At 47.2% G+C, this 18,276-nt stretch overlaps 2 protein-coding genes across 2 annotated transcripts in view; one reads left to right on the plus strand and one right to left on the minus strand.

Annotated features, from left to right (window-relative positions):
- MED12L (mediator complex subunit 12L) overlaps positions 1 to 18,276 on the minus strand; it is a gene marked incomplete at its 5' end in the record, with an annotated part of 156,147 nt that overhangs the window by 67,246 nt on the left and 70,625 nt on the right. The window lies entirely within an intron of this gene.
- Positions 10,329 to 12,812, plus strand: GPR87 (G protein-coupled receptor 87; the record flags this gene model as incomplete). Its single annotated transcript, XM_082003499.1, has 2 exons — positions 10,329 to 10,365; positions 11,776 to 12,812. The coding sequence occupies 2 exons, from the start codon at positions 10,329 to 10,331 to the stop codon at positions 12,810 to 12,812; spliced, it is 1,074 nt and encodes a 357-aa protein (XP_081859625.1).

Here is an 18,276-nt window from a genome sequence, read left to right on the forward strand (position 1 = left end):
GTAGCACTTGAGAGACGTGACAGATGCACAATAGCCAGAGCCACAATGGATGAAGGTATAATGCAATCAATCACATACCTTCATCCTTTTCTTTGTAACCCAGACAACGTCTTGACTGTTTTAAAGTTTCATTATGAGCTTTTTAACTTCATGTTTTTCATTGCATCATACCAATAATCAAACCTAAAAGCTAGTATTTTCAGCAGAAAGCTCCAACAAATCTAGCCTGACACCCGAGAGACCCTCTGCCTTGCAGGCGTGCTGCAGAGCGGCGGCCGCTCCGGAGGTCTGCGCGGCAGGGCAAGCCGGGGCGCGGCTGCGTGGCACAGCACTGCGCGGCAGCGCCGAGCGGAGCAGCCAGCTGCCTGCCCGCACAGAAGCCAGCTCCTCTGGAAGGAGCGCAGACCACCCAGGCTCCGCATGCTGAAACTTAATAACCAGTTTTTGCTTTTTGCCCAAACCACTGTGTTTGTATGATTTTAAATGTAAAAGACACTGACTTCGGGATAATAAAGCACAGTGGGTAAGTAAGGAACAGCCTGCAGAACTGAAAGGTGATTATTTAGCAAGGATTTCCATGCTGCCCGTCATGCCAAGAACAGAGCCCAGGAAAACACAAGCAGAACCAGAACAGAAAGGCTGTGAGAGAAGCTTGTGAAGACATTAAAAGAGGGAAAAGCTGAAGTTATTCTGGAGAAATACATGTAAATGTGAACCTGCTTCTGGCCTCCCCCTTGGAAGGGAAGACTAGAAACGTGACCTGGTACGAGATTAAAACTGTGCTTTCCAAGCAGCAAAAGAACTGTAATCCAGTGGGATGCAAACGGGACAAGGTTTGCAAATGACACCAAACTGGGAAGAGCGGCTGATACCCCAGGGAGCCGTGCTGCCCCTCAGAGGGACCTCAACAGGCCAGAGAAATGGGTCAACAGGAACCTCATGCGGTTCAGCAAGGAGAAGTGCAAGGTCCTGTCCTGGGGGGGAACAGCCCCCTGCACCAGGACACGGTGATCCTTCTTCCCGGCCCAGTGCTGCGAGGTCACATCTGCAGTGCTGGGTCCAGCTCTGGGCTCCCAGGACAGGAGAGACACGGACAGACTGGCGCCCAGCTCAGGGCCAAGACGACGACTAACGTACTGGAGCATCTGACGTACGGGGGGCCGAGAGCTCTGGGACTGTTCAGCCTGGAACAGAGGCAGCTCAGCAGGACCTTACTAACGCGTACAAATAGGTGAAGGGAGGGTGCACAGAGGAAGGAGCCAGGCTCCTGCCAGTGGTGCTCGGCGACAGGACAGGAGATGATGGGCACAAATTGACACACAGGTCCCTCTGAACACAGGGGGTTTGCTGGTGGCAGTGTTTTGGGTTTGGGTTTTTTGTTTGGTTTGGGTTTTTATAACTGCTGTGAGGGTGCTGAAGCCCTGGAACAGGTTTCCCAGAGAGGCTGTGGAGCCTCCATCCTTGGAGATACTCCCCGCCTGACCGGACGCGGTCCTGGTCAGCCAGCTGCAGCTGATGCTGCTCTGAGCAGGGAGCTGGAGCTGATGAGCAACTGCAAGACAACGTCAGGAAGAAGTTGGAAAGGCTGCAGGTGGAGCCTAACTGGACAGCGAGCGGGCGGTGGTGCCAGGGAGAGGCCAGGGCCGCGCTGCTCACAGCTTTGGGACTGCCACCTACACCTAACCCCGCTGAGCGCGCTGCAAGGTTGCATCTTGCATGGCGTATTCTTAGCGGTGGTTCAAAGAAAGCAGCTCTGTAGGGTTACAATACCGTTTCCACCATCAGTAGGTTTTGTGCAACCAGAAACAACCATCAGCAGCATCTTCTAGAAAGAAGCAAAGGAAACGTTCCAGAGATAATCCTTTCCTCCTGTCTAATTAGAGGCTGCCATCCTGAGAAAACATTAATTATCCCAACTCCGCCAGCCATTGTGTTCTGCTCTCTTTTTTTTTTTCCTTTTTTTTTTTAAGGAAAAAAAAAGCAAGCAATTGCAACACATAGCTCCTCTTCCACCACCAACAGCCATCTACCTGCTGCCCAATAGGATACCATTTCTGCTGGCAGTTCCCTCCTAATTCTTCATGTAAAAGCAACTGCAGCCTAAAGATGCACTTCAGCACCACACCGCACACCACGCTGCTTTAGCAATGGCAGTCCAAGCGCTGGCCGCTTCTACAGAGAAGACCAGCCTGCATACAGCCAGTTGCTGCAGCCACCCTGCAAAGAGCAAAGCACAACACACAAGACAAGGACCCACAATGAACGTGTGGCAGTAGTTTCTGCTTTTTGGTCATGATAAATGCACATGCTTGTCATTAATGCAACAAAGGACTGGAAAGCTTTTCTTCAACATCACTTAGGAACTACAATGCACATTCAGAAGGAAAGAGAATTCATGCATCTTTAGGTTCTGTAAATACATTTAAAAAATAAACAGTCTTACAGTAATGATTAACACATTTACTAGATTTTGTAACCTCTGCATAGAAAACCTCATTCAAAGTAAGTAATGTTAATCCATGAACTTTTAATGAGGAACAATTCAAAAGACAGAAAAAAGAAAGAACTTGATAGTTCAGGCAGACCCAAAAAGGTCTCATGTTGGAGCTATCCCACATAAGGGAAAATAAGCATTCATAATCATTCACTCGAAATGAGAAAAAAATTAATGGTCACATTTGGACAGAATATTCCAAAAGTGACTTTGAGAAAATTAGGTATGTCCAAATATTTTTTTTTTTTTTAAGTGAGGAAATCATGTTATCCTAAGGGCATATTCCTCAAAAATTGAGAATTTTGCTTATTAAACAGTATTATTTAATGCTTACTGCAGCATTCTGCTACACCCAGTTTAGGCTCCCCTGCAACTGTAAAACTGAGTTACAGGTGCAAACTGAACGTGAGACTTCAGGCAATACCTGCAGTAAAGCATGGGTAGAGACTGATGTAGAAAGCGTAACTGAGCACATTTAGCTGGTTACTCCGATGCGAGGTAAATCTAGCGCGGGCACTGGAAATACGCATAGTACTTTTAACTGTCATGTACAAAGGACCGAGAAATAGTGAACCCCAAATTTCAGTAAGTGACTGCATGCGGGAAGCTCGGTAGGTTACAGGAATGGTGTACAGATAATTTTTTTCGGCGACACCTCTTGGGCAAAGTGACTGTGGGGAAGGAAGTCTCCGTTTGCAGCATGTCTCAATGCGGATGTGGAGGGACTGCTGCTCCCACGTGCGTACCGGCACAGATGTCAGCTCAGCGTTCAGCAGAGGCTTCCATGGGGAGGTATGCTCCCTAACCACTGGCGTCACGTGTCTTCTGTTGAAGACAAATGGATAGGATAGAGCAGGGACAGGAAAGGATCCTGGAGACAAAAGAAGCTGCTCCACCAACTGAAGGCAGATGGAAGCAAGCTTGCCCGGGCCCAGGACGCTGTGCTGTTCAGAGACGCATGAGAGAAAAGTTAGGCTGGAATTGAGGGGAAGTTCAAGGAGGAACCTGAAAACCAAGAAGGGGGTTTTGTACTAGATACTGAAGCAGACAAGAAGCTTTCTGAGCAGAGGCAGTGGTTCCTGTTTCTAGATATAACTATGCAGACAAGCACCATAAGCCACAGCTGAAGACAGTTATACCCTAGTTCTTACTCTTCAGCCTCTCTGCAATTCAGTTGGTTAAGCATGGCAGCGTTACAGCGTTACAGGGAACCAGCACTTGCTGCCCACACGCCCCTCTGCCACCACACTCCCAGGGAGGCGAGCACCGGGAGCCGAGGGCACAAAGTCCCACAGAGGGCTACTTTCCCCCTCCCGGCAGCCACCCCACATTGAGGCAGTTCCCAGTTTGACGCAGCCAACACGTGCCAGCTGGCTGAGTCAGACACGCAGGACGGTGGCCACCACCATTTAGCTCAGCCAGCCTTTGGCAGGCACGCAGGAGCGGGCACTCGGGGACTCTACCACTGAAGCAGCCCGTGGCTGAGGCGGGGGCACCCCAGGAGCTCCCCGCCCCAGGCAGGGCCAGCGACGCCGGGCTGCGGGGCCGTGCCCAGTCAGGAAGTGTCTCCCAGGATGGAGATCTACAGCCTCCATGAGCAACCTGCACCTGTGTTTGACCACCCGCGCAGCAAAAAAGCATTTCCTTGTGCTCAGACGCAATTTCCCGAGTCTCAGTTTGTGCCCACTGCCTCCTGCCCGGTGCAGAAAAATGCCAAAAATAAGGAAGCGTGCAAAGCACAAGCGAGTGAGAGGTGCATATTTGCTCACTGTAGGTACAAATTCCAACAGGAATATCAAGTTTTTCCACTATGCATTAACAGTACATTAACATACACTTTTACCAAAAGGGAGATGGATAATTTTTAACAGAGGCCTCTGAGGAAGGAAAAGGTGGTAATGTCCTAGTTATTTGGATTGGGCTCTGTTTAAGTGAACAAGGCAAAGCACTAAGGAAGATAAACAAATGCAAGCAGGGGAAAAACAGAACATTAAGGCTTGCTCAGGTGATGCAGTATAGGAGTGGGCTGAAATAAAGAAGACAGCAGGGATGCAGGCTCCGCTTGTCTGCTTGCAGAAGCTCTATGCACACATACACCTATGCTGCAGCCTAAACCGATGCTTTTTCCCCCTAAATCTTTACAATTAACACAGTGATTTTGTTCTGATGGCCAACAGAAAAGAACATCATTGCAGCCAGCCAATAGCAAATTTAATATACTGCCTCACATTTCTGTTGTTTACATTAACCCTGTCATTTACCAGACTTTGTGGTGATGAATGCAGATTGACTGGCAAGAAGCCACACATCACATAGTTATGTGCTCAAATAAAAAAAAAAAATCACTTAAAACTCTGCAGGCCTATGACCTAGAATATCTAGTCTAGTTCACAAAGATAATTTTCTAATTTTTAAAAAGTTGTAAATAAGATAAAAAAGAGCAATTAGATTTGAGGATATAGAATTTCTTTAAACAGTGAGGCATCTTAAAGCCTTAGTCATGAGAAAAACTATACAGTCATTCCCTACCCATATGACACTGAAGTCTGCCATGCAGCCTATTATTTAATTTCTCATCTGAGGTTATATCAGTCATGCATATAAACCAGTCTATCAACATTAGCAGCAGCAGATTACCTCATCTGTGAAGCAGTATGTACTTACCATATTTAATGCAGTTGACAGCCTTTAGGTGAATGATAGAAAAACACAACAACCAACCAAGTGCATAAACTACAAGAAGTAAAAAACATTCTAGTTTAAAAAGGTACTTGAATAAAGGAGCAGCTTCTAGTGCACCTTCAAAACCATCGAAGCAGAGTACATTCATATGGAAGAATGAGACAGTTGGTTAGGATGAAATTGGTGAGAAGAAAAGTGTCCTGAGAACTGGACAAGGAATAGAAAACCAACCTTGCCCAGTGCAGAAATACCATATTCAAACAAGTAAGAAAGCCACCAGCAGAGTGAACAGTAACTTAACAATTATAAAATATCTTAAAATAATCTTTAAAGAGAAGGCAGTCTGTATCTCCCATTCCAAGAGAACACATGGAAAAGGGTGAATTCCCCATATGTGATTAACTTTCTTCCTACTCCTGGAGTCTGCAATATAGTGGTCTTTATCAGAAAAAATGAAGCTTTTGGAGTACAGGGATACACCAGGTTGGACTCAAATGAGCTTTGCTCACCCACCCTAGCACGTAAATAACAAAACCACACTACTCCAAGTGCTCTGTCTACCACAGTACCCCTTAGCCTGAGAGATCTAGGTAGGAAGCTATGGAAACACCTTTGGACCGGTGAGTCTAAGCTGGATCATCTCTGTGTATCCCAAAATTTTGTCAACCAGCTCTGTGCAGCAGGGGCCATCGTGCCTGCACAAACCTGTTTGTTTAAGACTCTAAAGCTTCAAACTACAGTAGCATAAGGGAAAGTCTTCAGCGCATAATTAGGGCAGCCGTCAGTAGGTGTTGTCTCTAACCTCCGCCCATGCATGCACCAAAGCCTCTCTGCTGAGCTCAGCTGTGCCGGCACGGCAGGATACAGAACACTGCTAATGCAGTTTGGCCATCACGGTTTGCACTGGTGAAGAGCTTGCTGCTTTCTTTTTCCAACCCATACTTTGTTGGGATATTTTTGGAACATGTTTTAACATTACAACATCAGGAATAAGATGACACAGAGATATCCATGCAGAGGCTTGATCCTAATTGGTCTGTAGGAACAACGAGCAAGCTCCCAGTATGGCTTCCAGGTGACCTGAATTTCACTGGGCAATTAGAGTGTCATCACATCTTCACTGTCCAGGAAGATGCATGTGGCAGAGATCCTCCATGGTCAGTCCTCTGGGCAGGAATCAGCAAATCCGTATGGGGTTCGCTAAAAGCAAGGAGTGCTGACTTGAAAGGCATAAGAGATGGGATGCTGCTGCTCCTGTCACCCATGCAGCACCTTCCCGTGCTGCGTCCGGAAGCGACAGAGCCCAACAACCAAGCAGCCAGGCTGCTTCAGCAGGCACAGGTTTTGCATAGACTGGGGAGATAAGCAGACCGCACCTGAGCAGCTGAGTTGTGGAGCAAGCACGGGAGCAGTGCTGATGCTATCAAACCCCAAGAGGCACAGGTGAGCCCATCAGGGCCTGGGGACTGTAACACATTCCCTGGGGTGGCGAGAAGCATGCCTGTCCAGGAAGAGCCTTCTGTGACAGTGATTTAGCCATTTCTGGTCCAACTGATTGCAGTTCATCTTCTGCAGTAGTTTTCAGCTGTAAAACGATGGGCTAAATCCCAAGACTCAGACTAACAGCCCAGTGGATTCAAGGAACAGTACCCAAGAAACAAGACACTACCCACAAGGAGGAAGGAAACTGCATTTTGATCCACACTGCATAGGGGCTTGAGAGTCTTAAGGATGTTGTGGATGGCCCGTCTCTCCCGACAGTAAAGCACAGGATGCAGACAGGAATGCGAACATTGCAAGCTAGAGGGGGAGGCCAGGGGACAACTAGGCAGAGATCCCCGGCAGCAAGGGAGCTTTCTCACCAGTGTCGGAAAACATCCAGATGCAAAACAAGAGACAGAACCTTTGGTGAGTGTAGGGGCTGTCTGTACATGAAGCGGTGTTCACAGATACTACATGGTGTTAGATTTGTACAGTCTCTTAGTAGAGGTGGAAAAAGGAAGGAGCCTTTCTTGACAGGATTTAGAGCAAATCCCACTGGGACCTAGAGTAACTGGCAGTACAGGAGAAGTCCGTTTAGCACAGATCTGATCCCCAGCGCCATTGAATCCTGCAGCACTTCCCAGGGTTACAGCATGGGAACACGGGAGTCAGCAGTCGCGCTGCCTCGAACCTCAGGCAACACAACCGATGCTTTACTAACTTCTCTGGGCTGAAGATCTGGGAGAGCACTTGCCTGAAGAGCCTGAGAGCTGGGAGCTTTCCAGGGACCAGGACCAGGAACGACACAGACTTAAAAGGAACTCTGAAAAGCAGGGAAATAAGCATCTTATTTGCATAAGAAGATAGATAGGCATCTTTTCATAAAATCACATGTTCTTTTGATCTCAGTGCCTCCTGGGATAGCTGCAAATTATAAACAACAGCAAAAAAGCAACAGGTTACTGCTTCTCAGACCAAGAGAAAACAGAATATCTAAAATAGCCCTGACAATCTCATTATGGACCCCAGTTATTATCAGAGCAAACAATGCCAGACAAGAAGCCAAACTGATAAAAAGCTTAAAATAGCAGAATTGAAATTTTTACTGACACTTTAAAAAGTGTCAGTATAAATGATTTGCTTTACTGCCATCTAGTGACAATTCAACGCAGTTCATAACACAGTGATAATCACATAAAACAAGTTTAGATGTGCAAAAGGGCTTCAGTAATTGTATCACCTATTCATTCCCATATAAGAGGCAGTCAGGTCTAGCATAATTGCTGAGATCGGAACTATTTTGCTAGTTTTCCTATCAAAACTTGTAAACAGAAAGTGAAGTATGGAAAAATTAATGTATTTGCATACTACAAGAGTAAAGCAATAATCTGGAATGTCTTATGAATTGGTATTGTCAAAATTTCTTTGAGCAATGTCAAAACATTATAATGCCATCATAGCATAAATTAGATTCCACAGTCTTTCAGTATTCCCTGTAGGTTGGCTTCCACAGTACTTCATTCCAAACCATGAGAACGGAACTCATGGTTCCTTGAGAAAGGAGCTTACAGTTTCTACCCCAATTTGCCAGACACATTATAAAGTTATACACACATATCTCATAATTACGTATGAAACTTTTTTACTTCAAGAAGTGAGAGACGATAAACTTTAGAAAAAATTCCACTCTCAGGCATCCGTCACTGAAATGTCCAAGATCAAAAATAAACAAAGATGACGTCCAAGCAAGAGATGTCGGGAATAAGGTCAAGGGCCTCTATCAAGGAGTAAGAACCCAGCTGCAGCGGCAGATCATAACAAAGGCATGCAGCCATTAAACCAGCATGTCCTGGCAGTTAGGAGACAAACTTCACCTACTGCGGTAACTGGGATGGTATGTTTGCCAATACTTGTACACTAACCTATTTTTAAAGCTGAGAAGGATGGTGTGGAAACACCCTCCTGTAGACTATAAAATCCAGTACCAATTTAAGAAAAGAACATTCTTGGCCAGGCTGTTAGAGGCTCACCAGTCACAGTCCAGGTTTTTGCAAAAGTTTAGTCCAAGTTTTTTGAAAGAAATCAAAATAAGGAAGAAGAGTTTTAAAAAGTTGAAATCCAACATATTTTTACAGAAGTTAACAAACTTAGAATCACAGAATGGTTTGGGTTGGAAGTGACCTTAAAGATCATCTTGTTGCAATCCCTCTGCCATGGGCAGCGACACCTTCCACTAGATCAGGTTGCTGAGAGCCCCGTCTAATCTGGCCTTGAACACTTCCAGGGATGAGGCATCCACAACGTCTCTGGGCAACCTGTTCCAGTGCCTCACTGCCCTGACAGTGAAGAGTTTCTTCCTTGTATCTAAGTCTAAATCTACTCTTTTCCAGTTTAAAGCCATTACCCCTTGTTCTATCAGGTCATGCCCTTGTAAAAAGTCCCTCTTCAGCTTTCTTGTAGGCCCCTTCAGGTACTGTCAGGCTGCAGTAAAGTCCCCCCGGAGCCTTTGCTTCTCCAGGCTGAACACCACCAACTCTCTCAGCCTGCCCTCATAGGAGAGGTGCTACAGCCCTCGGATCATCTTCATGGCCCTTCTCTGGACTCGCTCCAACACATCCATGTCCTTCTTATGTTGGGGGCCCCAGAGCTGGATGCAGTACTTCAGGTGGGGTCTCAAAAACTTGTGACAAGTTCAAACTTGAACTGAAGTTTGCTGGGACAAAAAATCCACAAGATCATGCAGCTAAGGACAATAAAAAAGCCAGCTGCACACTGATGCCTGTGAAGCACCAAGGGGACAGAAAATGTGTCAGAGCTGATCCCAGCACAGCAGTTTGCCACCTACCTGGTGCAGACATAAGGAGGAACTGAAGAAGTGAGATCCCAGAAAATGTTAGATGAGGTGTTTCAGTGGTGACAAGGAACCCAACCACCATGACATAAGCTTTTCTTAAACCTCATTTGTAGAACAGCACACAGTATTTGTCAACGGGATTCAAGGAAGATTATCTTAACTGAAGCAGATACAGAGAAGGGCTGGTATCTTCAGGTCTTACAGAAATATGAGAAAGGTTTGGCCTTGCTTCATCACAGTAAGTGAAGTCACAGTAGAGTAAGAAACATATGCAGAGGGCTAAGTATCAGAGATGGAGAACAGGTTCTGGTACTGGTGCAAGAATATGCAAGACAGAAAGTGGCCACAGAGACATTCAGTCTGGAAATTAGAATTAGGTGTTGCTAAATATTATAGCAATAAGGCTCCCACACAGCTTTCTGAGCGAGGGGGAGAAAGGGGAATAGTGAAAACAGTGACATTGATAGGCTTATGAACACTAATGTGGCAGGACTGCCTGCAACCAAGCAGCAGATGCCCAGCTCAAAGTGAAGATGTGGCAATGAAGACCTCGATAGCAGAACAGCTGTGCAGTATCCAGCGATCGGCTAGCAGCGTGCCTCAGCCCCTTCACTGGAATTCTGGAGGATGCTTGTTTCACAAAGCTCCTCTCCATGCTGCAGAGAGGGAAGTGGGGTCTTCTGTTTTGCATTGGTTTTAATTCTAATTTATTTTTCCCAGAACGTAATGCTGGCACAGCCCATGCAGCATCCTGGATCTACAGCTGCCAGTGGGACTCCTGAAAAGCATTTCAGCTGAAAACCTACAGCGACGCAAATGATGGGGTACAATTTGTCTTATGGAAAACTGCCAGGTAAAACAATGTTGGACATCTAAGTGATTGAGAAGAGCTTATCCTATTACTATCAGTTCCTACCAACATTTTAAAGAAGTCAGTCATTTCAGAAAAGGCTGTCTAAATACTTCATGTGCTGCTGCCCCCATGGGTGTCAGTCCTGGTTTACCACACCAGCCATGTTCATAGTATAAACACTAAAAAATAAAATGTGCTATAGTTTTATGAGAGAATCTGTAAGTCTGAAGTTTTTTCACAAACTTTTACACACAAAATCTTAAAACCCCCAGAGAGTCTGATTTTTAAATACATTTAAGTAAGCTAAGTTTTACATTAGTGTTTTAACAGGCCCCAAGAGCCTTTCCAGAGTCCTGTCTCTTGATAAACAGATCACCTCAGCTCACGAGCTGTGTGCGGCCGAGGCAGCCAAGGGCTGACACCCTGCAATTTTGACTAACCGCTCGTTCCCAACATGCCGGCATGCTGCCCGCAGCCCTACACCAGACCAACGACGGGCACTGCAGACCGGGGAGCAACGCGGGGAGCGCCCAGCTCCACCTGGATGGCGGGCGGCCTGGGGGAACTCGGACCCTTCCCACGTTTCACGAGCCGGGCTCACTGGTGCTCTCTGCAGAGCGCTTCCAGGCTGCCCATCTTCTTCCAACGCTGCGAGAGCGTTTACTTGCACAACCCCACCCTGCCGCGAGGCCGGCCGGGCCCTGCTGCTCCCCCGGCCCAGCACTGCTCCCGCCCGCACCCGCCCTGCCCTGGCTCACCGCTGCTCCGGCAGCCAGCGCCAGCCAGAGCCCCCAGAGCAGGCGTAACCCCCGCGTCTGGGGGGCACGTCCCACAGGCACTGCCCCCGCCCGCAGAGGGGGGACGCCGCCGGCGCGGCCGCGAGACCGGCCCGCAGGGACCGGCCGCGCACACCTGCACAGCGCCCGCCCCGGGCCTCGCCCGCCGGCTCCTTCTGACAGCCCAAACCCAAAGCGTCTTCAGCCACACGCGGGCTGCGCTGCTGCCGTCGCCGTGCAGCGTCCACCCCACCACGCTGGGCCCTCCCGTCTCCTCCCGCGCGGGCGGCAGCAGGGGCGGGCAGGGAGCTCCTGAGCAGCATGGGAACCTGGGCAGCACACACGCACTCCCAGCCTGTGTTTTTCTCCTGTCACATTATTTGCAGAAACGCGTTTCTATTTCAGCAGGAAGCACAGACGTTGTGCTCGGAGGCTAGCAAGCCACGCCACGTTTATTTTGACACGTGCAATACTTAGGAACACTGTTTTAAACTCAAGTTTTGTGGGCTGGTTAATCCAAGCGGCCTCCGGAATTGCCCAAGGACAGGACATGTTCTAGAGGACAGTTCTAAAATGGCCCCATTTATAAAACACTAGAAACGTACTTTAAACTTGTTTTCCCTCATTCCCACAGATGATCGTCTGAGCCAAGACAACAGTACCTCACCGAACTCGACAGCGGGCTTACTCGGGAACTCCACACACAACGAATTCACCACCATCGTCTTGCCTGTGCTTTACCTCATCATTTTCCTGGCAAGCATCTTGCTGAATGGCCTAGCAGTGTGGATTTTTTTCCACATCAGAAATAAAACAAGCTTTATATTTTACCTCAAAAACATTGTGGTTGCAGACCTTCTCATGACACTGACGTTCCCGTTCAAGATAATCCAGGACTCGCAGCTGGGACCATGGCACTTCAACTCTTTCCTGTGCCGATACACCACGGTTCTGTTTTACGCAAACATGTACACCACGATCGTGTTCCTCGGACTCATCAGCATCGACCGCTACCTGAAAGTAGTGAAGCCTTTTGGAGACTCCAGGATGTACAGCATCACCTTCACCAAGATCTTATCCGCCTGCGTGTGGGTTGTAATGGCTTTCCTAGCTTTGCCAAACCTGATTCTTACAAACGGCTACCCGACGAAGAAAAACATAGACGACTGCATAAAGCTGAAGTCCCCCCTGGGAGTCAAGTGGCACACAGCTGTCATCTACATCAACACCTGCATGTTTGTAGTGGTGCTGATAGTACTGATAGGATGTTATATTGCGATATCCAGGTACATTTATAAATCGAGCAAACAATTCATTAGCTCATCAAGCAGAAAGCGAAAGCATAATCAAAGTATAAGGGTTGTCGTGGCTGTATTTTTCACTTGCTTTCTGCCATACCATTTGTGCAGAATACCCTTTACTTTCAGCCATCTAGATAAAATTTTAGATGACTCTGCACATAAAATCTTGTATTACTGTAAGGAAATGACACTGTTCCTGTCCGCATGTAATGTCTGTCTGGATCCAATAATTTACTTTTTCATGTGTAGATCATTCTCACGAAGGCTGTTCAGAAAATCAAATATGAGAACCAGAAGTGAGAGTATTAGATCGCTTCAGAGCGTTAGAAGATCAGAAGTGCGTATATACCATGAATACACTGATGTCTGAAGTCACCTGCACAGAGACTTTTGCTAAATTTGTGAGGATGTCTGTATATCATGTAAATAAAACATCTCTTTTGAGTATCTGACCATGGTAGTTCATTAAGGAATGTGCAGACATGTACAGCTTTTCCATTTCAGCTTATTAACATCCATCTCAAAATTCAAAAGCTTAAATCCACACCGAGATCAGGTTCACTTCAGAGGGCTTTTGGGGGTTGTTTTTGTTGGTTGGCTGATTTTTTTAAAGGCCAACGGAAGCTAAGGATGCCTCAGCTCAGAAAGCAACCTGAAGCTCCAGGAGGCTCCAGCCGAGATGGACAAGCTCTGGCCTTGGAGTGGGATCCAACAAGACGAGTGAACATCCCTTGAGTCCAGCGGATGGCCACTGAAAGGCTTGTGGCAGGTGAAGGAGAGCGGAGGAGGTGGCAGACGCTCCTGCGGAGACCCCTCGGTGCGCCCACGGGCAGGGCAGCCACTGGGCTCAGTCGGCAGAAACGGCGCTTTGCCGCTGGCCGACAGCGTCTTGGCTTTTCCTTTCAGGCGTCTGTGGTGCTGGCAGCACCGTCTCATCCACAGATCAAACCTACTAAAGTGCTTCTCACCCCTTTCAAAATATCAAACATAAAAAACTCAAACATAACCCTCGTTTAAGTCTCTTCTCAAACAACAAAAAACAAACAAACAAACAAACCCACAAAGAAAAAGACTATTAAAATGGCTTTTAATTCCCATTAATCTCATTCTAAGTGAGGATATAACAAAAAATGTCCCCTGACAAACTCGCATGTGACAAGACTGAGCAATCGACATCAAGCTGCAAATTCAGTTTCCCAGGACTTTCTATGCCTGTTTAATACAACAGGAATAAGACTTAAACCATTAGAAAATTTTTGTTCAAAATTATAGCAACTTCAGTTGCTTTCAACTCTTGGAAACAACAATTGTGTGTAATAGGCAGATGAAATTCATTTCTGGAGAGCAGTTCAGGCAACACGCTCAGGGTATTATTTTACGCTGTGGTACCAGTATAGAGGAAACTTTAAAGGAGAACATCCAAAACCAAGGCAAGAAGAAAGGAATAATAAAAGACCAACACAGCAGCTGCTGCATGAGAAAGTGTTGACTAACAACTACATTATTTAAAAGGAGAAACCAAGTCCCAGAGATACCCACCAGGGCTAATATTGACTGGGAGACCTAAGTTGTTTCAGTGAGGTTCTGACAGGCTTCGCACCATGTGAGCAGTCGACAGCACTCCAGATTTGTTTATAACAAGGGCAAGAGACCAAAACCGCTTGTCACAACCGCTTGTGCAAACGTTCCCAAGCTGGTTTTGCACCAGCTCATCCTGGCGCGGGGCAGGCGGCTGAGCTGGCCGGGGCACCCACGCCAAGAGGGCAGCGAGAGCCACAACAGGGTCCAAGGCTGCTCCAGCAGCTCCTCCACCCCGGGACACGGTGAGGGGACCTCTCAGGGTAAGGCAGAGGCAGAAAGACAAGTTCCTCCACCTTTGACGGCTGCGCTCTACGAAGGAGGCAATCCCCCTCCGAATGGCGCAGGCGTGTGCCCCCCACGCTCCCGGGGAGCTCCGAGCGGCTTGGCCGGGGCCCCAGCCGAGAAGGCAGGGCCAGGGTGAGCACAAGCTCCCCAAGGACGAGCTCCCCCGGGGCACGGAGGAGGATTCGCAGAGGGGCGGGGAGGCAGGGAACTGTCCCGCAGGAGCGTGAGTTCAGCCGGCTTTAGCCAGCGGAGACCACCTGAACTCAGCGTTTCAAGGACGGCCTGGGCACGCGGTTCACCCGCCGAGCGGAGCACGGGCGGCGCCAGGCACGCACGCGGCGCTGCAGAGCCCCGACACCTCCTCCCCTCGCTCTGCACCCTCCCCGGACATCGCAGCGCGACTGGAGGAATCGGCAGGGAGGGTATACTTGGCCACTCAAGGCTACAAGGATGTGTTTCTATTTAATCTTGTAAACGGAACAATGTTTACGTGAACCATTTTGTCCCGTACTTCAGCAGGGATTAAATCGGATTTGTTTAGAGTAAAAGCTGCTCGTACAGAAAATAAACAGCCAACTTAAAAAAATGTAGTTTGTAAGGAAGTGATGCATGTTTTGAGCAATTCATTTTTATACATATCTTATGCAATGTAGTGCAATTGAACAAACAGAAGATGGCAAGAGTCCATCATCAAGCGCCTTATTTGTATAAGGACTTTCCTTTTAATATGGAAAAACATGGTTCCACAAGAAAATCCTGAAAATGCAACATTCAAATAACAAGATAAAATACTGCATGAGAACACCTTTGATGAAGTTTTCTACTGAAACAAGGGTTTCTTCTTTTTTCCGTCTTTTTTTTTTTTGAACACTGTTAGTTCAATTTTAGATTCTGCTTTATGCATAATGAAAAAGTTGAAGTGGAAGTATTATAATATTTGTATTATATATTTGGATTAATGCAAGTATTATAAAACTACTTACATTGTTCAGGGGAGATAATTTCTGGAAAGGAAGACAGGATATTCCGGATATTTATCCTACTTCAAATAAAAATATTTTAAATGGCTAAAATACCACAGAATAACTCTGTTTTCCAATCAGCTCTGCAGAAAACTATGTTCACATACAACCTCAAAGACCAGTTCCAGGATCAAATTTGCCATTTTGTACTCTTAGGGGTGTATGCACGTACAAAACCATATTCAGAGAACCATTTTTGGGACTGAATTGCATAGTTTACATTCTCGTAAGCACCAAACTAAATGGAATAGCATACTGGGCTGGTTTTGTGAAATGGTAATATTTAGGACTGGAAGATCAGTTATGTACACACAGACATTAATAACCAAAGACTCTCTTATTAGGCTAAAGAAAACCAAGACCAAGTGCTTCTGGCCTCCCTTTTACGATGCAAACAATAGGAAATCACAGAAGAGCTTATGGCTTGTTAAATTGTGCTCAACAATTACCGTGTTAAATTCATACACACCCCGCCACCCCCCCGGTCCCTGCTTTGCAGCCATTCCCCTTTTAACACCTTTGCAACACCCACAGGAACAAGCAGGTGCACACAGCTTGTCCTTGCCACAACGGGAGGTTCTACACAAAACCTTCCAATAACAAGATCATCTATTTATGAGGCCGCAACTTCTTCCCAGCCCGCTCTGCGCCCTCCGCGCCACGTGCACAGCGCCCTGCCGCAAGGCGAAGGCAGGTGCCCACGCTCCCGCAGCTCCCGGGTGTGCTCCAGGGGCTCAGCAGGCAAGACGCATGGGTATCATCATATTTTTACTTTCTCACAGCCTTCTCCAGCATTAACCTTTTAAGGTTAATTTTTATGTGTACTATAAAGCCTATCTTGATTTACCCAAAAACATCTTTTGCCTTGCGGGAAGGCATGCAGACCCATCACTACAGGTTTTACACCCGCCCGGAGAGAGATGCTAGACTCTGCAGTCAAACCGCGACCGATTACATCCCTTACCAGACGGAGCCACGGTCAAGCCCATTACTAGCGGATAGGCTTTGTGCAGAATAACTGTGCTACAGATGCAGATGGCTCTCCCCATCTTCATTGCCCACCACTGCAGAGAAACCGTCACCCCCTGCGCCGCTGGAACTGATGCTCATGAGCCTGCTAGACTTAAGGCTCCTCGACCACAGTCAGGCGACGCGTTTCCGCCTGGCTCCCCGATGCCTGGTTTCATCCAGGTTCTTCCATTCTCAGCAGTGCCCCAGCTCCTCCTTACCGTAGACAGCAGACAGCTGACTGTCCCCCACACGCTTCACTGAGCCAAGTCCTACCAGGAGCAGATCACAGAACAAGCACACACCTCCTAAGATTAAATTAAAATATCCTGACTACTGGACAGTATTTTAAATATATAGTATAGCAGAGTATTTCTATATATAATGTCTGTACATATACACACACTCTACAGGATTCATCATATATATGCAGAGCACGAAAGCTTGAACCCCTCTCAGAATCGTAACCTTTTCCCAGGTGGACGGTGGACTTCCCGTCCAACTCCAGCAAAGCCCAAAGAGCTACTTCAGTGGAAACAGCCCTGTTTGTCCCTAGCCAGGGACGCAAAGGGCGGGTGAGGAGACTGCAGACCAGGCGTACCGGCTTCAGGACTGTCCCCTCGCACAGCAGTGGGGCCTGCACACCAAATGGTGAAGCTCAGGGGTGGCTGAAAACTCGACCGGGTGGCCACCTACCCCTCTTCCAGCATGCTGCGTCCTCTCCTTACAGCACGCACGTGCACACACAGCACACTTTCTCACTACCCACTTGTTTTTTAACTAAAGGCTGCACACATAGGAACTCCTTCTAGGAGAAACAGTACTGCTGTTGCTTAGTAAGAATTCTATACCAAAAAATCTATTACCCAAAGCAACTGAACCCGGGGTGATGCCCTTCAAAGATACTCCTCTCAGGGGACCACAGAGAGAAAGCAACTGGCAGTTTCTGGAAAGTGTGGTCCCACAGGGGAGCAGCGGCGCATCCGTACGAACTCCCGCGCTGGGAAGGGAAGACGCAGCCGCACGCTCCCAGCACGCAGGCCAGCCGGAACGAGCCGCTGCTCTGAAGCCTGACAACTTGGATGCATACAACACTTCACTGTAAAATCACCCCCAAAACAAGTTTACTTTATCTTGACAGGATGTATCTGTGATAATCCTTTTTCACTGGCCTATACACGCACATACATCTACAACGGTTCTTTGAAGATGCTGTTTGTGAAATATTTTCCCAGGGCTAAAAATGAATTATAAAAAAATAACCTGGTCCCCAAATACCAGATAACTACATTTAATTTAACTGGATTTTACATGGAATTTTGGTCCTTAAAAATTATTCTTGAAAGAAAAAGGTTAAAGAAAGTTCGTAGGAAAAGGCTCAGGCCCTGATCTATCGCTGTCGTTTCCGAGAACCACACCAGGACAGAAGCGTATGTAAATTTTGGTCGGGCAGTCTGAGACTCCCATTTTTTACGGGATGCGGTATGTGAAACATGGTTTTCCAGGAGGAGACGTGACAGCAGGTCAGACCCAAGAATGCAAGGAGCACACAATTCCTGAACGTTTGTGATTTTTTTCGTTTAGGAAGCTTTGCATTACACTGTAATCGAGCAGCCCAGCCGGTACTCGCCACACCAGGGGGCTATTGTGGAAGAAATGTTATTTGAACATGTACTTAGAGACAGCTCCAGACCACTACTTGTGCAAGATTCTTGTCACTCCATATATTACGCCCTTTACTTTCGAGGTTTCTCTAGCAATAGCCTTTACGGTGGTTTTTCACCAGTGCAGCTTCCTAGGCATCTTAAAAAAGGAAACTAAAACACCAGAAGTTCTAAAAAAGTATCTTTGCAGTGACACACACCAGAACCTCATGAATTAAGCAATCGTAATTGCGTAACTAGCGCAACCGTGACTGGGCTCATTCGAATGTGCGTC

Source organism: Phaethon aethereus (genome assembly GCF_964289735.1).
Source record: "Phaethon aethereus genome assembly, chromosome: 9".
NCBI lineage: Eukaryota > Metazoa > Chordata > Aves > Phaethontiformes > Phaethontidae > Phaethon > Phaethon aethereus.